This window comes from Micropterus salmoides, unplaced genomic scaffold (assembly GCF_014851395.1).
Source record: "Micropterus salmoides isolate LMB-PRFRI ecotype aquatic unplaced genomic scaffold, ASM1485139v1 Ms_hic_scaffold_16, whole genome shotgun sequence".
NCBI lineage: Eukaryota > Metazoa > Chordata > Actinopteri > Centrarchiformes > Centrarchidae > Micropterus > Micropterus salmoides.
Genome location: NW_024040707.1, coordinates 1,144,940 through 1,164,330, shown reverse-complemented (window position 1 = coordinate 1,164,330; position 19,391 = coordinate 1,144,940). Strand labels below are relative to the sequence as shown.

At 46.1% G+C, this 19,391-nt stretch overlaps 1 protein-coding gene across 1 annotated transcript in view; it reads left to right on the top strand.

Moving 5' to 3' along the window:
- Positions 1 to 17,077, top strand: part of plxnb3 (plexin B3) — a 117,645-nt gene extending 100,568 nt beyond the window's left edge. Inside the window, exons 24-40 of the mRNA XM_038722620.1 lie at positions 2,107 to 2,258; positions 3,189 to 3,289; positions 3,417 to 3,634; positions 3,751 to 3,929; positions 4,264 to 4,330; positions 4,969 to 5,115; positions 7,269 to 7,349; positions 7,442 to 7,520; positions 7,608 to 7,711; positions 7,837 to 7,918; positions 8,524 to 8,690; positions 8,779 to 8,939; positions 9,013 to 9,160; positions 9,268 to 9,332; positions 10,905 to 10,980; positions 11,080 to 11,154; positions 12,102 to 17,077. Of these exons, the coding sequence (XP_038578548.1) occupies positions 2,107 to 2,258; positions 3,189 to 3,289; positions 3,417 to 3,634; positions 3,751 to 3,929; positions 4,264 to 4,330; positions 4,969 to 5,115; positions 7,269 to 7,349; positions 7,442 to 7,520; positions 7,608 to 7,711; positions 7,837 to 7,918; positions 8,524 to 8,690; positions 8,779 to 8,939; positions 9,013 to 9,160; positions 9,268 to 9,332; positions 10,905 to 10,980; positions 11,080 to 11,154; positions 12,102 to 12,206 (2,007 nt within the window). The 3' untranslated portion in view covers positions 12,207 to 17,077. The remainder of the gene's footprint in view (positions 1 to 2,106; positions 2,259 to 3,188; positions 3,290 to 3,416; positions 3,635 to 3,750; positions 3,930 to 4,263; positions 4,331 to 4,968; positions 5,116 to 7,268; positions 7,350 to 7,441; positions 7,521 to 7,607; positions 7,712 to 7,836; positions 7,919 to 8,523; positions 8,691 to 8,778; positions 8,940 to 9,012; positions 9,161 to 9,267; positions 9,333 to 10,904; positions 10,981 to 11,079; positions 11,155 to 12,101) is intronic.
- Positions 17,078 to 19,391: the final 2,314 nt, after the last annotated feature.

Here is a 19,391-nt window from a genome sequence, read left to right as displayed (position 1 = left end):
TATTTCCCATCATTGCTGAGCAAGTTTTGTGTGAAAGGAATTAAAGGCCTGTCCCAAATATAGGCGGGGTAAAAGCCCGGGCTATGAAATGAAGTTTTACATATAAACTTTTATTTAGCAGGCTTCTTAGGTATACAGTCGCAGGAAAAAGTATGTGAACCTTTTGGAATTACCTGGATTTCTGCATAAATTGGTCGTAAAATCTGATCTGATTTTCATCTAATTCACAAGAATAGACAAACACAGTCTGCTTCAACTAACTCCACATAAACAATCATATCTTTCCATGTTTTTATTGACCACACCGTGGAAATAGTCACAGTGCAGGGTGGAAAAAGTATTTGAACCCTTGAATTTAATAACTGGTTTACCGTCCTTGACAGCAACAACCTCAACCAAATGTTTCCTGTAGCTGCAGATCAAACCTGAACAACAGTCAGGAGGAATTTTGGACCCTTCCTCTTTACAAATCTGTTTCAGTTCAGCAATATTCTTGGGATGTGTGGTGTGAATCGCTCTCTTGAGGTCATGCCACAGCATCTCATTCAGGTTGAGGTCAGGACTCTGACTGGGCCACTCCAGAAGGTGTATTTTCCTCTGCTGAAGCCGTTCTGTTGTTGGTTTACTTCTGTGCTTTGGGTCGTTGTCATCTCCTGTTGAGCTTCAGTTGGGGGACATTCTCCTGCAAAATGTCTTGATAAACTTTGGAATACATTTTTTCCGTCGATGAGAGCAACCCTTGCAGGCCCAGAGGCAGCAAAGCAGCCCCAAACCATGATGCCCCCTCCACCATACCTCACAGTTTAGGTTTTTGATGTTGGTGCTCTGTGCCTTTTTTCCTCCACACATGGGGTTGTTTGTTCCTTCCAAACAACAGAATATTTATCCAGTAGGGCTGTGGAACATCCAGGCGCTCTTTTGCAGCTTCAGACTTGCAGCAGTGTTTTTTGTGACAGCAGAGGCTTCCTCTGTGGTTCCTCCCATGAACTCCATTCGTGTTTAGTGTTAGACGTTTCGTAGAGTCGTTAACAGAGATGTTGGCATGTTCCACAGATTTCTGTGAGTCTTCAGCTGTAACTCTAAGATCCTTCTTAACATCGTGCTCGTGCAGTAATCTCTGCAGGACGGCCACTCCTAGAGAGAGCAGCAACAGTGCTGAACTTTTTCCATTTATAGACAGTTTGTCTTACCGTGGACTGATGGACATCAAGCCTTTTAGAGATACTTCTGTAACCCTTTCCAGCTTCAAGCAAGTTAATAATTCTTAATCTGAGGTCTTCTCAGAGCACTTTTGGTCAAGGCACGGTTCGCATCAGGCAAAGCTTCATGGGAATAGCAAAACTAAAATTTATGTGTTTTTTTTATAGGGCAGCTCTAACCAACACCTCCAATCTCGTCTCATTGATTGGACTTCAGGTTGGCTGACTTCCGACTCCAGTTAGCTTTTGGAGAAGTCATTAGCTTAGGGGTTCAAATAGTTTTTCCACCCTGCACTGTGACTGTTTACTCAGTGTGTTCAATAAAAACATGAAAACATATAATTGTTTGTGAGGAGTTAGTTTAAGCAGACTGTGTTTGTCTGTTGTTGTGACTTAGATGAAGATCAGATCACATTTATGATCAGTTTATGCAGAAATCCAGGTGATTCCAAAGAACCTTTTTTCCTGCGACATTACCTGGCGACCAATTTTAGAGAGAGTTGTTACCTGTTACGTTACAAGATGTGGACGCGGTGGATATTTTACAAGCACAGAGCAGGCAAATCGACAGTGAACACACCTGTGAAGATGTCATTCATAACCACGTTGGTTTTGTTTCGAGACGCTAAAGACGAGTTCTGTGTCTTTTCGGTAACTTTATAAAACGTACTGCTGATGGAGGAAGTCGTCAGGGCAGACACAAACACAGGGAGAGAGAGGAAGCCGCTGAGTTTGCAGTAGAGGTGCAGGGGAAAAGAGAAAGGAAATGGAGCAGTTAAGTAGCCTGGGCTAGTGATCAAACACTAAGCTTGAAGGAGAATTAAACTGGGGCTCCTAGAAATAGAAATATTCCCTGAGCTGTTTGTAATCTCTGTATATTTAAAGTCTCTTTCTGTCTGTGTCTCAGGTGTTCATGGGAAATCTGCAGAAGGACCTGGGATTGGTTCAGTACGACAGTGACTCTCTACTGTCTCCCGTCCCATTGGCTGCTCAGATCAGTTTGGGGGCGGGAGCTGCTGTCATCATACTGTCAGTGCTGGTGGTCATCCTGATGTACAGGTAAGCGACCTGTCTGTCCGACTCCACCTGTTTTTGTTTTTTTTGTCACTTTTTCTTTGTGTTTGTCTGAGCGTTTCTATTCTGTTACTGGAGCTCTGTTGTGAAGTTCTCTCATTTTCTCTGCACCATAAACTGGCATTGATGATTAAACTCTCCTCTTTAAAATTAATTTCTAAAATCTTTGACAAAGTTTGGAGTATGGATGCAAAGATAACCGATACTTTGGTTCTAAGTCGACGCCAAATTCTGAAAGTTAGTTTGATATTGAACATTTGTCGGTTTTTGGCGGCTGTTTCCTTCAGCAGCTCCGTGTCGAAGCCTGGATTTCTCCCAGTTCTGTTGGAGAGCTGATTCAGGCCGACGTTTCACAGAAAATCCCCAAAGGTGACGATGCAGTTTGTAGCTCTAAGAACTGAACGTCTGTCCAACACTCCTGTTACTGCAGGAGGAGTCAGGGACCGTCTGCAACGGTCAAAACGATCCATTTCAATCATCAATATCGGTTTTGTTTTTTACCATAGAAATCTCAAACCACTGCCAGTAGAGATGGAGACCACCCTTAAACATTTCACAGCTGTGAGATTGTAAAGTTATGAAAAGTAATTATTAATTAATTATTCACATTGCAAGGTTGCTCATTTCTAAATATAGTGACATCATCTGACCTGGACATCCTCTCTTTCACAGCTGTTAGTTCTTCAAATGTTTTTATTAAAGGAGTGTCTGATTTATTATTTTGTTTTTTACCGTGGTTTTGAATTGGGCATCGAGAAACGTGGAATTTAACTGCCAGAAATTAAATTGTGACGTCCTTATTTCGGACAAACAGCTTGAGTTTGTAACGAGTCGCTGTTCAGACATGCTTTTATTTACCAGAATTCTTTAGTGCTCACAGCTGATTGATGTTGTTGATTGTGCTTGTGTGTGCAGGAGGAAGAGTAAACAGGCCCTCAGAGATTACAAGAAGGTTTTGCTGCAGTTGGAAACTCTGGAGATCAACGTGGGAGACCAGTGTCGCAAAGAGTTCACCGGTACCCAAACACAGATGTTACGGTCTCACCCGAATGATCCAGACTCAAGTGCACGAATCTAAAAAGAGTTTTGAAAGGACCCGCCCACAGCTGTAACATCTGCTTCCTCCTCTTCTTCTGTGTGTAGACCTGATGACAGAAATGATGGATCTGAGCAGTGATGTTGGAGGACCAGGCCTCCCCCTGCTGGACTACAAGACGTACGCAGAGAGAGTCTTCTTCCCCGGCCAGCAGGTGGCGTCGCTGAACCGCCAGCTGGATCTGCCGGAGTCCAGGAAGCAGACTGTGGAGCAGGGCCTCCAGCAGCTCAACAACCTGCTCAACAACAGACTCTTCCTCACCAGGGTGAGTCGGGGGCGGCGGGGGCAGCAGGAGGGTCGTGGGATGCTGATCTTACCTGGTCTCACATCGGGAGACACCTGGACCTGCAGGTAATGGTCTGTTCTGTCTCCGTCTCTCAGTTCATCCACACTCTGGAGGCCCAGCAGGGTTTCTCTCAGAGAGACCGGGGTTACGTTGCCAGCCTGCTCACCATAGCGCTGCACGACAAACTGGAGTATTTCACCGAGGTCATGAAGAGTCTGCTGCAGGACCTGGTGCAGCAGTATGTCGCCAAGAACCCCAAACTCATGCTACGCCGGTACGTAAAACAATCTGCAGACATCTTTAAACTAAACCCCTCAGATGTCCTGGCGTCCACACAGCCTCTTGTCTCAGGTCTTCACAACGAACAATGAGTCAAATAAAAACTAGATCACATTGGAAACATTTTGTAGACTTGAAAACATGTCAGCGAAGCTCCTCAGTCATTTAAGTCAAACAATATATAGCAGTGCTGAGTCAAAGGCAACCGGGCCAGGTCTGGGTCAGCGTCGACACCTGGAACCTGATCCTGGGTTTTTTAGAGATTCTTTTGATTTGGTTCATCCAGACTCTCAGTCATGGCTGCTTTCTGTTGTGCGTCTGTGTTTCAGGACGGAGACGGTTGTAGAGAAGATGTTGACCAACTGGATGTCCATCTGTCTCTACTCCTTCCTCAAGGTGAATGTCTGCCTGAAATATGTCATTAGGTTTGGAAGTTGTGGCCTGCACTGACGAAAATGTCCCAAACATGTCTCTGAAAAATAGTTTTAGGTCACAATAACAAAATGTTAAGCTGTTGGAAACAAATCATACACTTTTATTTCCTTCATATATGGTTCTCAAACTTTTCTGTCGCGCCCCGCTTCTGAAGCCAAACTCCAGAAAAAGTTGATTTCCCTTTTTACCAATTAACAACGTTAGATTCATGTTACCAGAATCAGATCCCTTTGTTTTGTTTATGCCACCACATGAATCACTTTCAGGTCTGCTCAACATCCCTCCTGCAGTGTTATGTGCCCGCCCCCCCCGTTTCAGAACCGCTGACATAAAGGAAAAGTTCCTGTTAGTTCAGGCTCATTGGTTCTGCAAAACTGCACACTACCCTCGACCCCTAGCAGAACCATTTCCCTCTCTGGATCTTTAGCCTTTAGGTTTGTTTCTGCTCAGTGAGGGTTGTAAATGAGTGAACATTCATCCCCCACTGGCACTTAATATTAATATGTTCATGCTCATGAGTCCTTTTATCAATGAAAGAAACAAAACACGTTGACTAACCCGTCTGTCTTCATCCCGTCTCGCCCTCACCTGTCCGTCAGGAGGTGGCGGGGGAGCCTCTCTACATGCTCTACAGAGCGATAAAGTACCAGGTGGATAAAGGGCCGGTCGACGTGGTGACGGGAAAAGCCAAACGGACGCTGAACGACAGCCACCTGCTGCGCGAGGACATCGACTACTGCGCTATGGTAACCACGGCAACGCACACACACAAACGGATGACACACCTGGGCAGCAAGGTGTTCTGATGGACTGTACCTGTCTCTCTCTCTGTGCACCTGTCTCTCTCTCTCTCTCTCTGCACCTGTCTCTCTCTCTCTGTGCACCTGTGTCTCTCTCTGTCTCTCTCTCTCTCTCTGCACCTGTCTCTCTCTCTCTGTGCACCTGTGTCTCTCTCTGTCTCTCTCTCTCTCTCTGCACCTGTCTCTCTCTCTCTCTCTGTGCACCTGTGTCTCTCTCGCTCTCTCTGCACCTGTCTCTCTCTCTGTGCACCTGTCTCTCTCTCTCTCTCTCTGCACCTGTCTCTCTCTCTCTGTGCACCTGTGTCTCTCTCTCTCTCTCTGCACCTGTCTCTCTTGCTCTCTCTGCACCTGTCTCTCTCTCTGTGCACCTGTCTCTCTCGCTCTCTCTCTGCACCTGTGTCTCTCGCTCTCTCTGCACCTGTCTCTCTCGCTCTCTCTGCACCTTTCTCTCTCGCTCTCTCTGCACCTGTCTCTCTCGCTCTCTCTCGCTCTCTCTGCACCTGTCTCTCTCGCTCTCTCTGCACCTGTCTCTCTCGCTCTCTCTGCACCTGTCTCTCTCTCTGTGCACCTGTCTCTCTCTCTCTCTCTCTCTCTGCACCTGTGTCTCTCTCTCGCTCTCTCTCTGCACCTGTGTCTCTCGCTCTCTCTGCACCTGTCTCTCTCGCTCTCTCTGCACCTGTCTCTCTCTCTCTCTCTCTGCACCTGTGTCTCTCTCTCGCTCTCTCTCTGCACCTGTGTCTCTCGCTCTCTCTGCACCTGTCTCTCTCTCTCTCTGCACCTGTGTCTCTCTCTCTCTCTGCACCTGTGTCTCTCTCTCTCTCTCTCTGCACCTGTCTCTCTCTCTCTCTCTCTCTGCACCTGTGTCTCTCTCTCTCTCTCTGCACCTGTCTCTCTCTGTGCACCTGTCTCTCTCTCTCTGTCTGCACCTGTCTATCTCTCTGTCTGCACCTGTCTCTCTCTCTCTCTCTCTGTCTGCACCTGTCTCTCTCTCTCTGTCTGCACCTGTCTCTCTCTCTGTCTGCACCTGTCTCTCTCTCGCTCTCTCTCTGCACCTGTCTCTCTCTCGCTCTCTCTCTGCACCTGTCTCTCTCTCGCGCTCTCTGCACCTGTCTCTCTCTCGCGCTCTCTGCACCTGTCTCTCTCTCGCTCTCTCTCTGCACCTGTCTCTCTCTCGCTCTCTCTCTGCACCTGTCTCTCTCGCTCTCTCTCTGTGCACCTGTCTCTCTCGCTCTCTCTCTGCACCTGTCTCTCTCGCTCTCTCTCTGCACCTGTCTCTCTCGCTCTCTCTCTGCACCTGTCTCTGTGCACCTGTCTCTCTCGCTCTCTGTGCACCTGTCTCTCTCGCTCTCTCTCTGCACCTGTCTCTCTCGCTCTCTCTTTGCACCTGTCTCTCTCGCTCTCTCTCTGCACCTGTCTCTCTCGCGCTCTCTCTGTGCACCTGTCTCTCTCGCTCTCTCTCTGCACCTGTCTCTCTCGCGCTCTCTCTGTGCACCTGTCTCTCTCGCTCTCTCTGCACCTGTCTCTGTGCACCTGTCTCTCTCGCTCTCTCTGCACCTGTCTCTCTCGCTCTCTCTGCACCTGTGTCTCTCTCGCTCTCTCTGCACCTGTCTCTCTCTCGCTCTCTCTGCACCTGTGTCTCTCTCTCTCTCTCTCTGCACCTGTGTCTCTCTCTCTCTCTCTCTGCACCTGTGTCTCTCTCGCTCTCTCTGCACCTGTGTCTCTCTCGCTCTCTGCACCTGTGTCTCTCTCGCTCTCTCTGCACCTGTCTCTCTCGCTCTCTCTGCACCTGTGTCTCTCTCTCGCTCTCTCTGCACCTGTGTCTCTCTCTCGCTCTCTCTGCACCTGTGTCTCTCTCTCTCTGCACCTGTGTCTCTCTCTCGCTCTCTGCACACCTGTGTCTCTCTCTCGCTCTCTGCATACCTGTGTCTCTCTCGCTCTCTCTGCACCTGTGTCTCTCTCTCGCTCTCTCTGCACCTGTGTCTCTCTCTCTCTGCACCTGTGTCTCTCTCTCGCTCTCTGCACACCTGTGTCTCTCTCTCGCTCTCTGCATACCTGTGTCTCTCTCGCTCTCTCTGCACCTGTCTCTCTCGCTCTCTCAGACTCTGACAGTGTTGGTGAAGAATGGAGTCGAGGTCCAACCCTGTCCTGTTAAAGTCCTCGACACTGACACCATCACACAGGTAGGTCTGTCTTTCTGCCTGTCTATCAGTTCCTCGCCTCACCTGTCTATCTGCCTCTCACCTACCTGTCTGTCTTTCTGTCTGTCTCTAAGGTGAAGGACAAGATCCTGGATCAGGTCTACAGAGGTGCCCCGTTCTCTCAGAGACCAGCAGCAGACAGTCTGGACCTGGGTACACACACACACACACCTACCTGTCTCACCTGTCTGGGTTGATTGACGGCTCATACTGACCTGTGTGTATTTGTTTGATTGACAGAGTGGCGTTCAGGTCAGGCAGGTCACCTGACCCTGTCAGATGATGATGTCACAGCGGTGGTTCATGGTCGCTGGAAACGAATCAACACTCTGCAGCACTACAAGGTGACCACAGCAACCGACCAATCACAGCACCTATTCAGTTTCACTTCTTCTACACCTTCTACATGTTCCACTCTTCTTCTCTTGTTTCTCCGTTAAATATGAAACTATCCTCTCGTGTTCTTCAGGTTCCAGACGGAGCAACTGTCGCTCTGATTCCTCGTTCTCAGAGTTCAGGTGGAGTCAACCAGGTCTTCCAGACCGGAGAGAGTAAGAACAGTCGAGAACACAGAACATCCACAACCAGCACAACACAAGCAGAACCATATCACCCATCTGGAATATGAAGAACATCTGAAACCCAGAGCCAGCAGAGATAATCATGGAGAACAAGAGCCGAGAAGCAAAATAAAGATCAGAAAGAACCCAGAAAGAACACACGGAGAATCATCTAGAACATTTAGAACCTAGACCAAGTACAAAAAAACATCGGCCAACACACTGAGAACCACACAAAGCACATAGAACCCACACCTAAAACAAAGACGACTATATATAACATTTTGAACCCAAAACAAACCCAAAGAGAACAATATAGGTCACGTAGAACATCCACAACCCAACACAACACAAACAGAACCACCTTTAACCTTGACCTAATTCAGAGGAACCTCTGAAACTGAGATTCAACGCGTAAAGAACCATTTAGATGACCTGAAATAGCACAAATACAACCATGTAAAACACCTTGAAAACATCTAGAACCCATAACAACTGTAGTTTTGTCAGATACTGTTTGCTGTTTGAGACAAAACCCCCAGAGATTTTCTTATTGGTCGCAGTTGTGACTGTCTGTCTGTGTGTGTTTGATGTAGAAACGCCGATGCTGGAGGGCGAGGAGGAGGAGGGTCTGCGTCTGTGGCACCTGGTGAAGAGCAGCGAAGATCCTGAAATCCCAAAACACCGGAAGAGCAGCATGAGGGAGAGAGAGAGAGCAAAGGCCATACCTGAGATTTACCTGACCAGACTGCTGTCCATGAAGGTAACACACAAACCTACAACCTGTCTCTCTCTGTACCTGTCTCTCGCTCTCTAACGGTCTGCCTCTCCACCTGTCTGTCTCTCTGAAGGGAACGTTGCAGAAGTTTGTGGACGACGTCTTCGTGGCGATCCTCAGTACGAAGCGTCCTCCTCCCATTGCAGTCAGATTCTTCTTCGACTTCCTGGACGACATGGCAGAGAAACATGGCATCGACGACCCCGAGACCGTCCACATCTGGAAGACAAACAGGTGAGAAACACACCTGGACACCTGTCTGTCCCTCTGACCTGTCTGTCCCTCTGACCTGTCTGTCTCTCTCCAGTCTTCCTCTCAGGTTCTGGGTGAACATCCTGAAGAATCCACAGTTTGTTTTGGACGTTCAGGTGACCGACAGCATCGACGCTGTCCTGTCTGTCATCGCTCAGACCTTCATCGACTCCTGCACCACCTCTGAGCACAAAGTGGGACGGGTACGACCTGTCTGTCTCTGTCTATGGTTACTGTGACCGTATCTGTACCTGTACTAACTCCGTATGGTTTAGTCATGTGATCTCATCGTAACTTTCTCTCCAATCAGGACTCACCTGTCAACAAGCTGTTGTACGCTAGAGAGATCCCTCGATACAAACAGCTGGTGGAGAGGTGAGAAACACAGAGAAACACTCGCTCACTGCAGTACAGTTACTGCAGAAACACTCGCTCACTGCAGTACAGTTACTGCACTCGCTCACTGCAGCACAGTTACCGCAGAAACACTCGCTCACTGCAGCACAGTTACCGCAGAAACACTCGCTCACTGCAGCACAGTTACCGCAGAAACACTCACTGCAGCACAGTTACCGCAGAAACACTCGCTCACTGCAGCACAGTTACCGCAGAAACACTCGCTCACTGCAGTACAGTTACTGCACTCGCTCACTGCAGTACAGTTACTGCACTCGCTCACTGCAGTACAGTTACTGCACTCGCTCACTGCAGTACAGTTACTGCCCTCGCTCACTGCAGTACAGTTACTGCAGAAACACTCGCTCACTGCAGTACAGTTACTGCAGAAACACTCGCTCACTGCAGTACAGTTACTGCAGAAACACTCGCTCACTGCAGTACAGTTACTGCCCTCACTCACTGCAGTACAGTTACTGCAGAAACACTCGCTCACTGCAGTACAGTTACTGCAGAAACACTCGCTCACTGCAGCACAGTTACTGCAGAAACACTCGCTCACTGCAGTACAGTTACTGCACTCGCTCACTGCAGTACAGTTACTGCACTCGCTCACTGCAGTACAGTTACTGCACTCGCTCACTGCAGTACAGTTACTGCACTCGCTTACTGCAGTACAGTTACTGCACTCGCTCACTGCAGTACAGTTAGCGCAGAAACACTCGCTCACTGCAGTACAGTTACTGCAGAAACACTCGCTCACTGCAGTACAGTTACTGCACTCGCTCACTGCAGTACAGTTACTGCACTCGCTCACTGCAGCACAGTTACTGCACTCGCTCACTGCAGCACAGTTACCGCAGAAACACTCGCTCACTGCAGCACAGTTACCGCAGAAACACTCGCTCACTGCAGCACAGTTACCGCAGAAACACTCGCTCACTGCAGCACAGTTACCTCAGAAACACTCGCTCACTGCAGTACAGTTACCGCAGAAACACTCACTCACTGCAGTACAGTTACTGCACTCGCTCACTGCAGTACAGTTACCGCAGAAACACTCACTCACTGCAGTACAGTTACTGCACTCGCTCACTGCAGTACAGTTACCGCAGAAACACTCACTCACTGCAGTACAGTTACTGCACTCGCTCACTGCAGTACAGTTACCGCAGAAACACTCGCTCACTGCAGTACAGTTACCGCAGAAACACTCGCTCACTGCAGTACAGTTACTGCACTCGCTCACTGCAGTACAGTTACCGCAGAAACACTCGCTCACTGCAGTACAGTTACCGCAGAAACACTCACTCACTGCAGTACAGTTATTGCACTCGCTCACTGCAGTACAGTTACCGCAGAAACACTCGCTCACTGCAGTACAGTTACCACAATAACCCACTACTCATCACAGTTACTATATACTCACTTCACATCAGACACAACCTTTACTGACACTGTAAATGAAGAAAGTTTACTGTTTTTTGGAACACGTGACACTAATGTGACACATTAATATTATATTAACTGTGTGAATGTGTGTGTGTGTAGGTATTACAGTGATATCCACAGCGCTGCGTCAGGCTGTTATCAGGAGATGAACTCCACTCTGACTGAGCTGTCCGGGGTCAGTAAACAGAAACTGAACTACAGATATACTGTCTGAAATATGCCCATGAACTGAAGGAAACAACCTTAACATTAATTTAATATTGTCTGTCTGCAGAGTTTTGCCTCAGAGATGAACAGCCTCGTTGCTCTTCATGAACTTTACAAGTACATCAACAAATATTACGACCAGGTAACTCACAAGTTTGAAGTCATTTTTTTCATTTGTCCCAAATACAGTCCTAATTGTTTCATACAGCCTGTTATACACACAGATAGTATAAAAAGAAGTGGACGTAGTCCCCATGACGTCACATGTTGGTTTGTGGAGGACTGTCGCCATCTTGAGTTTAGTAACTGCACTGGACGTGATGATATTTGGACGAGGCGGTGGCACTAGCTACCCTGGTTAGCTTGGTGCATCTGTAATTCATGTTGCATCTGTGATTTTAAACAAGATGCTAATTTTTGCTAGCGGACAACAGGCTGAAAACAAAATGTAATAATACGTTTTTTCAGCGGCGCTGGTTAAATGTACACAGAGCAGCAGATGCGATTCGCCTCTATCCTGATTGACAGGTCGCCATGGTAGCAACTTGTCAATCATCTTGTAGCCCCGCCCTAAAGCCTCCCCTGCTTCCTGGTCTCTGTTCCTCTAAATGGGACCATAATTTACTAAATGAACATCATGCTGTGTTGAAGAAGACTTGAAACTAGCGACTGAGACCAGAAACTCATCAGGAAAGTGTTTACTGAGGGAATAAATCAGCTGACAAGTAGAAACATTTTCTCACAAACTTCTATACAATCACACTTCTTTCTGCAGCCGCTGGAGTCGCCCCCTGCTGGCTGTCAGACAAGATGCAGGTTTAAGTTACTTCCACATTGGCTTCACTCGGGACTGCTGGAAGTTGCCGCTTGGTTATATATTTTTCAAAGTTGGGAACACACTTCCACATTTATGAAGTGGTCATGTGACCTGCCATCACCACATCCACCACAGATATCAGATTAAAAAGATGATCTGTGGATCAAAGTTACGTTTGACAGAATCTGCGGTTAATTTTAACAATTGCTGCGGACGATCACTAACCTCACCTGTCTCTCTTCCTCTCACCTGTCTCTCTCTCGGTTTGTCAGATCATCATGTCTCTGGAGGAGGACAGTTCAGGTCAGAAGATGCAGTTGGCCTATCGGCTGCAGCAGGTCGCCGCCTTGGTGGAGAACAAGGTCACGGACCTCTGATGGCCTCTGACCCCGTGACCCTGAAGACACTCGGAGACCTCGCTGAGGAGAAGCAGGATGTAGAAGCTTTCTGTTGAACATCAGCAGCTCTGAGAGACTGAAACTCTGGAAATCAAAGGATTCCTGTCAACGCTGTCTTCCTGCTGTGTGTGTGTGTGTGTGTGTGTGTGTGTGTGTGTGTGTGTGTTGGGGATATATGAGGTTTTTATAGTCAGACTCAGGAGATCCCAGTTTTTTGAAATCCTTTTTTCTCCGCAGCAGCATTCAAACTTAAACTGACCCGAATCCAAACCTAAACCAAACCTAAACCCGGCGTGAGACCAACCTGATACCAGAAAACGACAATCTAACCAATCAGATCAGGGAACATCGTAATCACCTGCTGCCTTGCACTGTATTTCCCAGAGTTCCCTGCTGCTCTGCTGTCAGTGTGGAGTCAGAAAGCACAATTTTGATAGTTTCTATTCTGATCACGTGCATTGATTATTGACCTGCTGATCTCAGACTTGCTGGATGTTTTTTATCGACAGTATTGCTGACCAGATTGTTTTGCCTTTTTACTACTGAAACCAGCACAACTCATGCATGTCAGGAGATCCCAAATTTTGGCGGGAGTTTTACTGAACGCAATAATAGAATCAGGGAGTGTTTTTTTCTAATCGCATTTTCAGTGTGACACCAGTTTTTGCTTCTTTCTTAAACTTGACCCCTGACAACCTCAGGACCTGACCCGACCTGCGCTGGTTCCCAGTCTTTCCAGTCTTCCTCAGTTTCAGGTCGAGTCAGGGTTGTGTAAGTTCCAGTGTAAATTTATTGGACCTGATAACATTCGACACATACTGAATATTTATTTATCTGCCAATCAGCACACAGTAGATTGGTGGTTTGAAGAAGGAACGTAGCCCAGTTATGCTTGTTGACCTCGGTGCTGCCATAGTGCTATCAAGGTTACCTCCGTCTTCTTCTTGACGACGATGATGAAAGTGTTTTTCAAAATGAAGTAATTGTTTCTAGTGTAGACAAGAAAGGATTGATTTCACGTTGCCAAAACCGAATCTTGGACCCCTGCCTAGTACCGCTCGTTTTTTAATTTATAATAGACAAGCTGATCTCGGGTTCAGGCAACATCCCAGGGTCAATTTTTAATCTGGTACATTGTAGAGTTATGAAGAAATCTACTCTCAACGCAAGTTCTGAGTTGTGACGTTAGGCTTCCAGCTGCTGTGGAATAGATTCATCACTAACAGTGGATTCACCTCTAGAGTCAATTTTAAGACCCGGGCATACCGAAGTTACTGGTAATCCACGAGTCCTCATGAAGTATGTGGTTTTATCAACTTGGTGACGTAGCGACTACTTACAGAGCTTGCCAGTGAACTACCGTAGTTGGTGAGCAAACACCTAACATGCCTACCAGACAGGAACATGCTAGCACTGGTGGTCAGTCAAAACTAAAGCTAAACACGCGCAGCTAAATTAGTGTTAGAGTTTTGAATCAGAGCTCAAAGAAGCATATTTGTACCATCAACTCCTGCATGAAGACTGACTGTAGCCCTGCTGTATCTTTGTTGTGGAGCACCACTTTATGCTCTGACAGAGATGGTGACCATAGACTGGATAAAACATGGACGTAGTCTCTATGACGTTGTTTCTGAAGAGCCATGGTGAAGCTCAATGTGGGTGTTTCCGTCAGTCGCCATCTTGGCTGGAGTGTCTAATCAAAGCAGAGGCAGCCAAATGAAGCCTGGTTGCTGAACCACCTAGCGGCTAGCCACCCGAGAATCCACCTACTTATTACTCGAAATGTCCTCGTACTTCATTATGCATAACTTTAAGCCTCAGTATAATTTAAACAGGGAAGTTATATAAAGATTCCCCCCCGTGCACGGTTGTCATGAACGGGGAAATCAGGCCAAAACTGTTTTGTACCAGGCTGTAAACGTGTTTATTTTTGTGCTGTAAAGTTGGGCATTTTAACATGGCGGTCTATGGGGCTTGACTCGCTTTTTGGAGCCAGCCTCAAGTGGCCATTTTTGGCACACAGCTAATAAGCTACGATAGCATCCTCCATTTTGGCACAATAATTTGCTAGCTAGCTGCTCCAATGAAGGAATCTCCATGTGCCCGGGTCCCGAAACAAAGCTAGCATGTAGTAACATGTTGAAAAACTGGAAGATGAAGAACAGAAAGATAAACGGAAACTGGAATCGCACTGAAAATTAAGTTTAACTGAAACATTAATGTTGAATCTGCTGAATGAACAAAGAGCTGATCAATGATTAAAAACAATCTTAAATTGGGGGAGGGGGGCGTTAAACTGTGTGTGTGTTTGTGTGTTTGCTATAGTCACTAACTTATTATGTGTACATACTGTAAGTCCTATTTATACCTATTTAATCCCGGCTGTGCCTTCACTCTTGCAGCTAGGTTGCGCTGTCTGTCTGTCTGTCTGTCTGTCCTGGCAGCAGCCTTATTGATCACGTGTCCCAGTTCAACATGGGAAGATAAATTCATTTTAATAATTGGCTCTTATTGAACCATTGAGGGAAAACAACCAGCAACTTACACAAACCCTCATGTACAAATATAAAAGTCTGAGTATCACTGGATATATGCTACAAACAGCTAGCATAACATTACTCTACGTTGACAAAAACAATCTCAATTTTCTTGCTCACTCACTTACTTGATTAGGTTGGTTTGTCAACTGCTGTTTCAAATGTTACTGACATAATGTTACAACTGTGTAAGATCGTTGAACAAAAACAGCTATCATAGCAAAACAGCTAGCATAACACTGGATATACACAGAGCTAGCATAACGTTGGATATGCTAACTGTGTGAAAGTAGCTGTTTGTAGTAAGTGTTAACTGTCACACAGGCTGAATCTGAAAACTTCCCTGCACTCACTCACAGACTTCGATATGTCATGATGTAAAAGAAAGTTAAAGGTTGGTTTTTGTTCAACTAAGACAAAAGCAGTTGGACCACATACGACGTGAGGATCCTCGGCTGATGGTTTGATCTACATACATCATCAGTAGTAAAGGGAAGGTTTTACTGGACATATCCACCGTTCTCTATCTCTACGTAAACCAGCACATATTTTGCAAATAACTACCAGTATGAAGAAACTTTTCAGACTAAAGCTCAAGGTCTAAAGTCGTGTCTTAGAGTGCAGTTTCTCTCTTGCTGCTTCACAACCACAAGGACTCAGTCTGCAGAGGTGGAAGGTTTAGATTCAGCCTGGAGATGATTAGTTGCGTCTGCGTGGCAACAGTTTGTTGTTTTAGCTGTTGGTATGTTTTCTCGGTGAAACCGTCACAGTATGGAAGACCTGTCAGAGTTTTACTTAGTTTTCATGTGCAACTCTGCTGTCAACCACAGAGTGGGGCAGTATACTTCCTGGTCTCATGACAGGACACGTCCTGATTTTTTTTTTAACAGGACCTTTCCACTTCCTGGATTCCTGACTGGATACTTACTGGACTATCTTGACAAGATACTTCGTGGTATCCTGACAAGGCACTTCTGCATCCTGGACTTCTAACAGGATACTTCCTGGACACTTCCAATTCCTGACTGGACCCTCTTGACAGGATACTGCCTGGTCTGACAGGACACTTCCACTTCCCGGTATCCTGACAGGACACTGTCGAGTCCTCTGACCAGGACGCTTTCTGGTCTCCTGACAGGACACTATCAAGTTCTGGTCTCCTGACAGGACACTTTCTGGACTCCTTACAGGACACTGTCGAGTTCTGGTCTCCTGACAGGACACTTTCTGGACTCCTTACAGGACACTGTCGAGTTCTGGTCTCCTGACAGGACACTTTCTGGACTCCTTACAGGACACTGTCGAGTTCTGGTCTCCTGACAGGACACGTTCTGGTCTCCTGACAGGACACGTTCTGGTCTCCTGACAGGACACTGTCGAGTTCTGGTCTCCTGACAGGACACGTTCTGGTCTCCTGACAGGACACTGTCGAGTTCTGGTCTCCTGACAGGACACGTTCTGGTCTCCTGACAGGACACTGTCGAGTTCTGGTCTCCTGCTGTATCTTTTTCAGTGTAAATGGACTCTGAAGCTAAACCCATCAGGCAATACATGAACAGACTCTGTCGCTCGGCGGTCGGGTCTGCTGCTGAACTGAAACCGAAAATTGACCGGTTTTGTTAAAATGAGACGTTTGTTGAATGATCTTCCTGCTGACGACTGATTGCAGCTTCTGTACTTTTCTCCTTCTTCTTCTAATATTTCTGATGATTATCGCTGTTTAATCTGAATGTCTCTCTTCTGTGTTTTTGCCTTGCGTGTTTTTTGAGCCTGTGTTTGACCCGTAGTTGTAGTTCTGTGATCAAATTAGACCTCTGCATGCGTGTGATGATGATGATGATGATGATGAAGAATTACGGTGCTTCTTCAAACAAATTTTTTTTTTTTTTAATTACAACAAGAGGCGGAGCATAAACTTTGCCATGTCACTGATGATGTATGTAAATGGTGGGCGAAGATCACGTCTGACCTTTGACCTCCTGATCTCTGTACAGTTTTCTAATCTTCAGGGACATGATGAAACAGATCCTCAGCTCTGATTGGTCGAGCTCTGTTTGTTACTGAAACGTTTTTTCTACAAGGGAATAAAAACTTTAAAGGGTTTGTATAAAATAAATCCAGGAGCTGCTCTCCTACTGGCTGTGTACAGTTTGCTAACAGTGTGTAAATGTGCCTGTAAATACCTGTCTGAGGAGGAGGAGGAGGATGATGAAGACGAGTCAGTTTGCAATGGAAATGTGTTTTTATTGTGAGGAGGCAGGAGGCCAAACACAATTTGTATCATGTAAAAATAAAGTTATAATTTTAACAGTTCTCTGTTTGTGAGTTTCATTTCAGTACTGGTTCCAAAACAATACTTTTTCAATGCCTAGCTTTGAGGAAATATTGGAATTTAACAAAATGAGTCTTGTTTTAAATGTTTCCTGAATACAAACAGCCGTACAAGAACCTTGGCTAACAAAAAAAAATCAGGAAGCGTGTTGGTTTAACGGTCACTAAATCAGACACAAACGTCTCCAACGATATCGACAGCTGCATTGGGACACCAGCTGAACTATTATGAATCTGACCAGATATCTGATGTCGGTTTTCTGTGTCTGATAGTTTTATTGAATTTGTTAGAATTTATTGGTTTTAGTAAAAAAGTCTGCTGGTGACTGCAGGATTAAAACAGCAGTGTCAGTTACAAAGATAAACTAACATCCATCCTGGGTGAATATATCTTTGATATCTCACTGTTACAGTTTACTGTATTAAGAAATCCTTTCACACCCTGAGTGCTGTTGGTCAGAGCAGCAACTTCCTTCAGACATTCAGGAGGGAGAGATGAAGAGAGGACGGAAAAAATAAACTGACAGAGTGAAGACATCAGAATATGAGAGAAAGAAGAAGTGAATGTGAGGGATGAAGAAGATGAGACAGTAAGAGAGATGAGGACAGCTGAACCATAGATGTATTTTTAGAACTGGATACCAGACCCGAAGATGGCGCCGATTCAGTACCATGAGAAGTGGTTGCCTGGTGCGTACGCCATGGACGTGCAGGAGAAACACTCGTATGGGCCCCTAATATCCAATTTTAACAGGGTAATCAAATAAAACAAATTGGTTAGGTTTAGGAAAACATTGTGGTTTAGGTTAAATAAGTCATGTGACAGTAGTCAGTCATGCTATTTAACTAAAGCTCAGAAAAACATTTACTTGGTTTCACACGGGACTCGAACGCTACTCTCCCGTGTTTGAAACGCCCATCCAACTCCACGCCCAGTGGATGAGACACATGGCTGGGGAGAGACCCACGTTCGCTTCCCACTGTGACACAACCACCGATGTGTCCCTGAGCAAGACCCTTGACCTCCAGATGTTCCAGAGGCGTTCGACCTCTGATGTCTTGTAAATAAGCTAAAAAGCCCCAGAGAAATATAAACGGTGTGAACTACGTCACCCTTCTCTTGTCTGGCATGTTGACACTTTTACTGTTTGAGAGGGGAGAAACCCAGAGGTCTGAGCAAAGTTTCATTCTAACCCCCTCCTGTGGAACATGGAACACTAACGGTTTAGCCCTCCGCTGAGGTTAAAATGATTCACACTGGTCCCTCTCGCATCAACTCGCCCCTCCGATGCTTGGAGGCCCAGAGCAGGAGAAGGGTCCGGCTGCAGCCTGCAGACACGTGTGTGTAGCGTGAAGGAACTACAAATATAATTTCGTTAATTAAGAAGCCGTAACGTTACACGGATCAGATATGCCCGACACTTGCAGTTTGTGTTCATATCTTTCCTTTTCTTAAGTTTTGCGGTGTCTCTACGTGGAGTCGCGGTGTGAGCCCCTCTTGTTTTGCCCTCCAGGTCACCTCACATGTCACGTGACTGAAAACCATGAATAATGACAACAACCTTGTACCTTATAAAGGCCTTATCTGTCTCATGTAGCTAACTACTGTCGGGATATAGTGACAGTCTCAGCAAATATGACAAAAAGATCTTTTTAAAATGATTGCTGCTCTAAGACCTGTCGCTGGACTGGTACTTTCAAACAGTCATGTCATTTCGGGAGTCCTTGACGTGGATGTTGGACCCTACACACTGTTTATAAATTAGGCCCTTGGTCATATTATTTTCTGTTGGAACACCCTCCCTTAGCCACACCCGACAGGCCCAAGGTCATTTCCTTCCCCTTTCTCCCCTCCATACTTATTCTAACCAATTACTGTAATTTTTCCCCCCCTGGAAAGAGCAATAGATATAGCCACTCATTCTTTCTAATAATTTAATAGTGATGGTGTTGTTATGTCATGGATGGTACTGACCACGACGACGGCGATGATGATGATGGTGGTGTATGGCTGTGAAATTGTAGGCTTATTTATACATCTCTCATATTTAAGACTGTCATGTTGATAATCGATGTACTGAATTTGAGCACTTTATTCTGTATTATTATATTTATTGCTCTGTTGACAACCAGAATTTGCAACGTTTCAGTATTTTACGTATTATGCAGAACCAACAGCCCTCCGGGGGCAAATAAAGTAAATCCAGTTTATTATTAGTAGTATTATTATCCATCCATGAGCTGGACCACACGGTGAGTTTACCCGTCATTTACCTGCCTATTCAGTCTTTTCGTG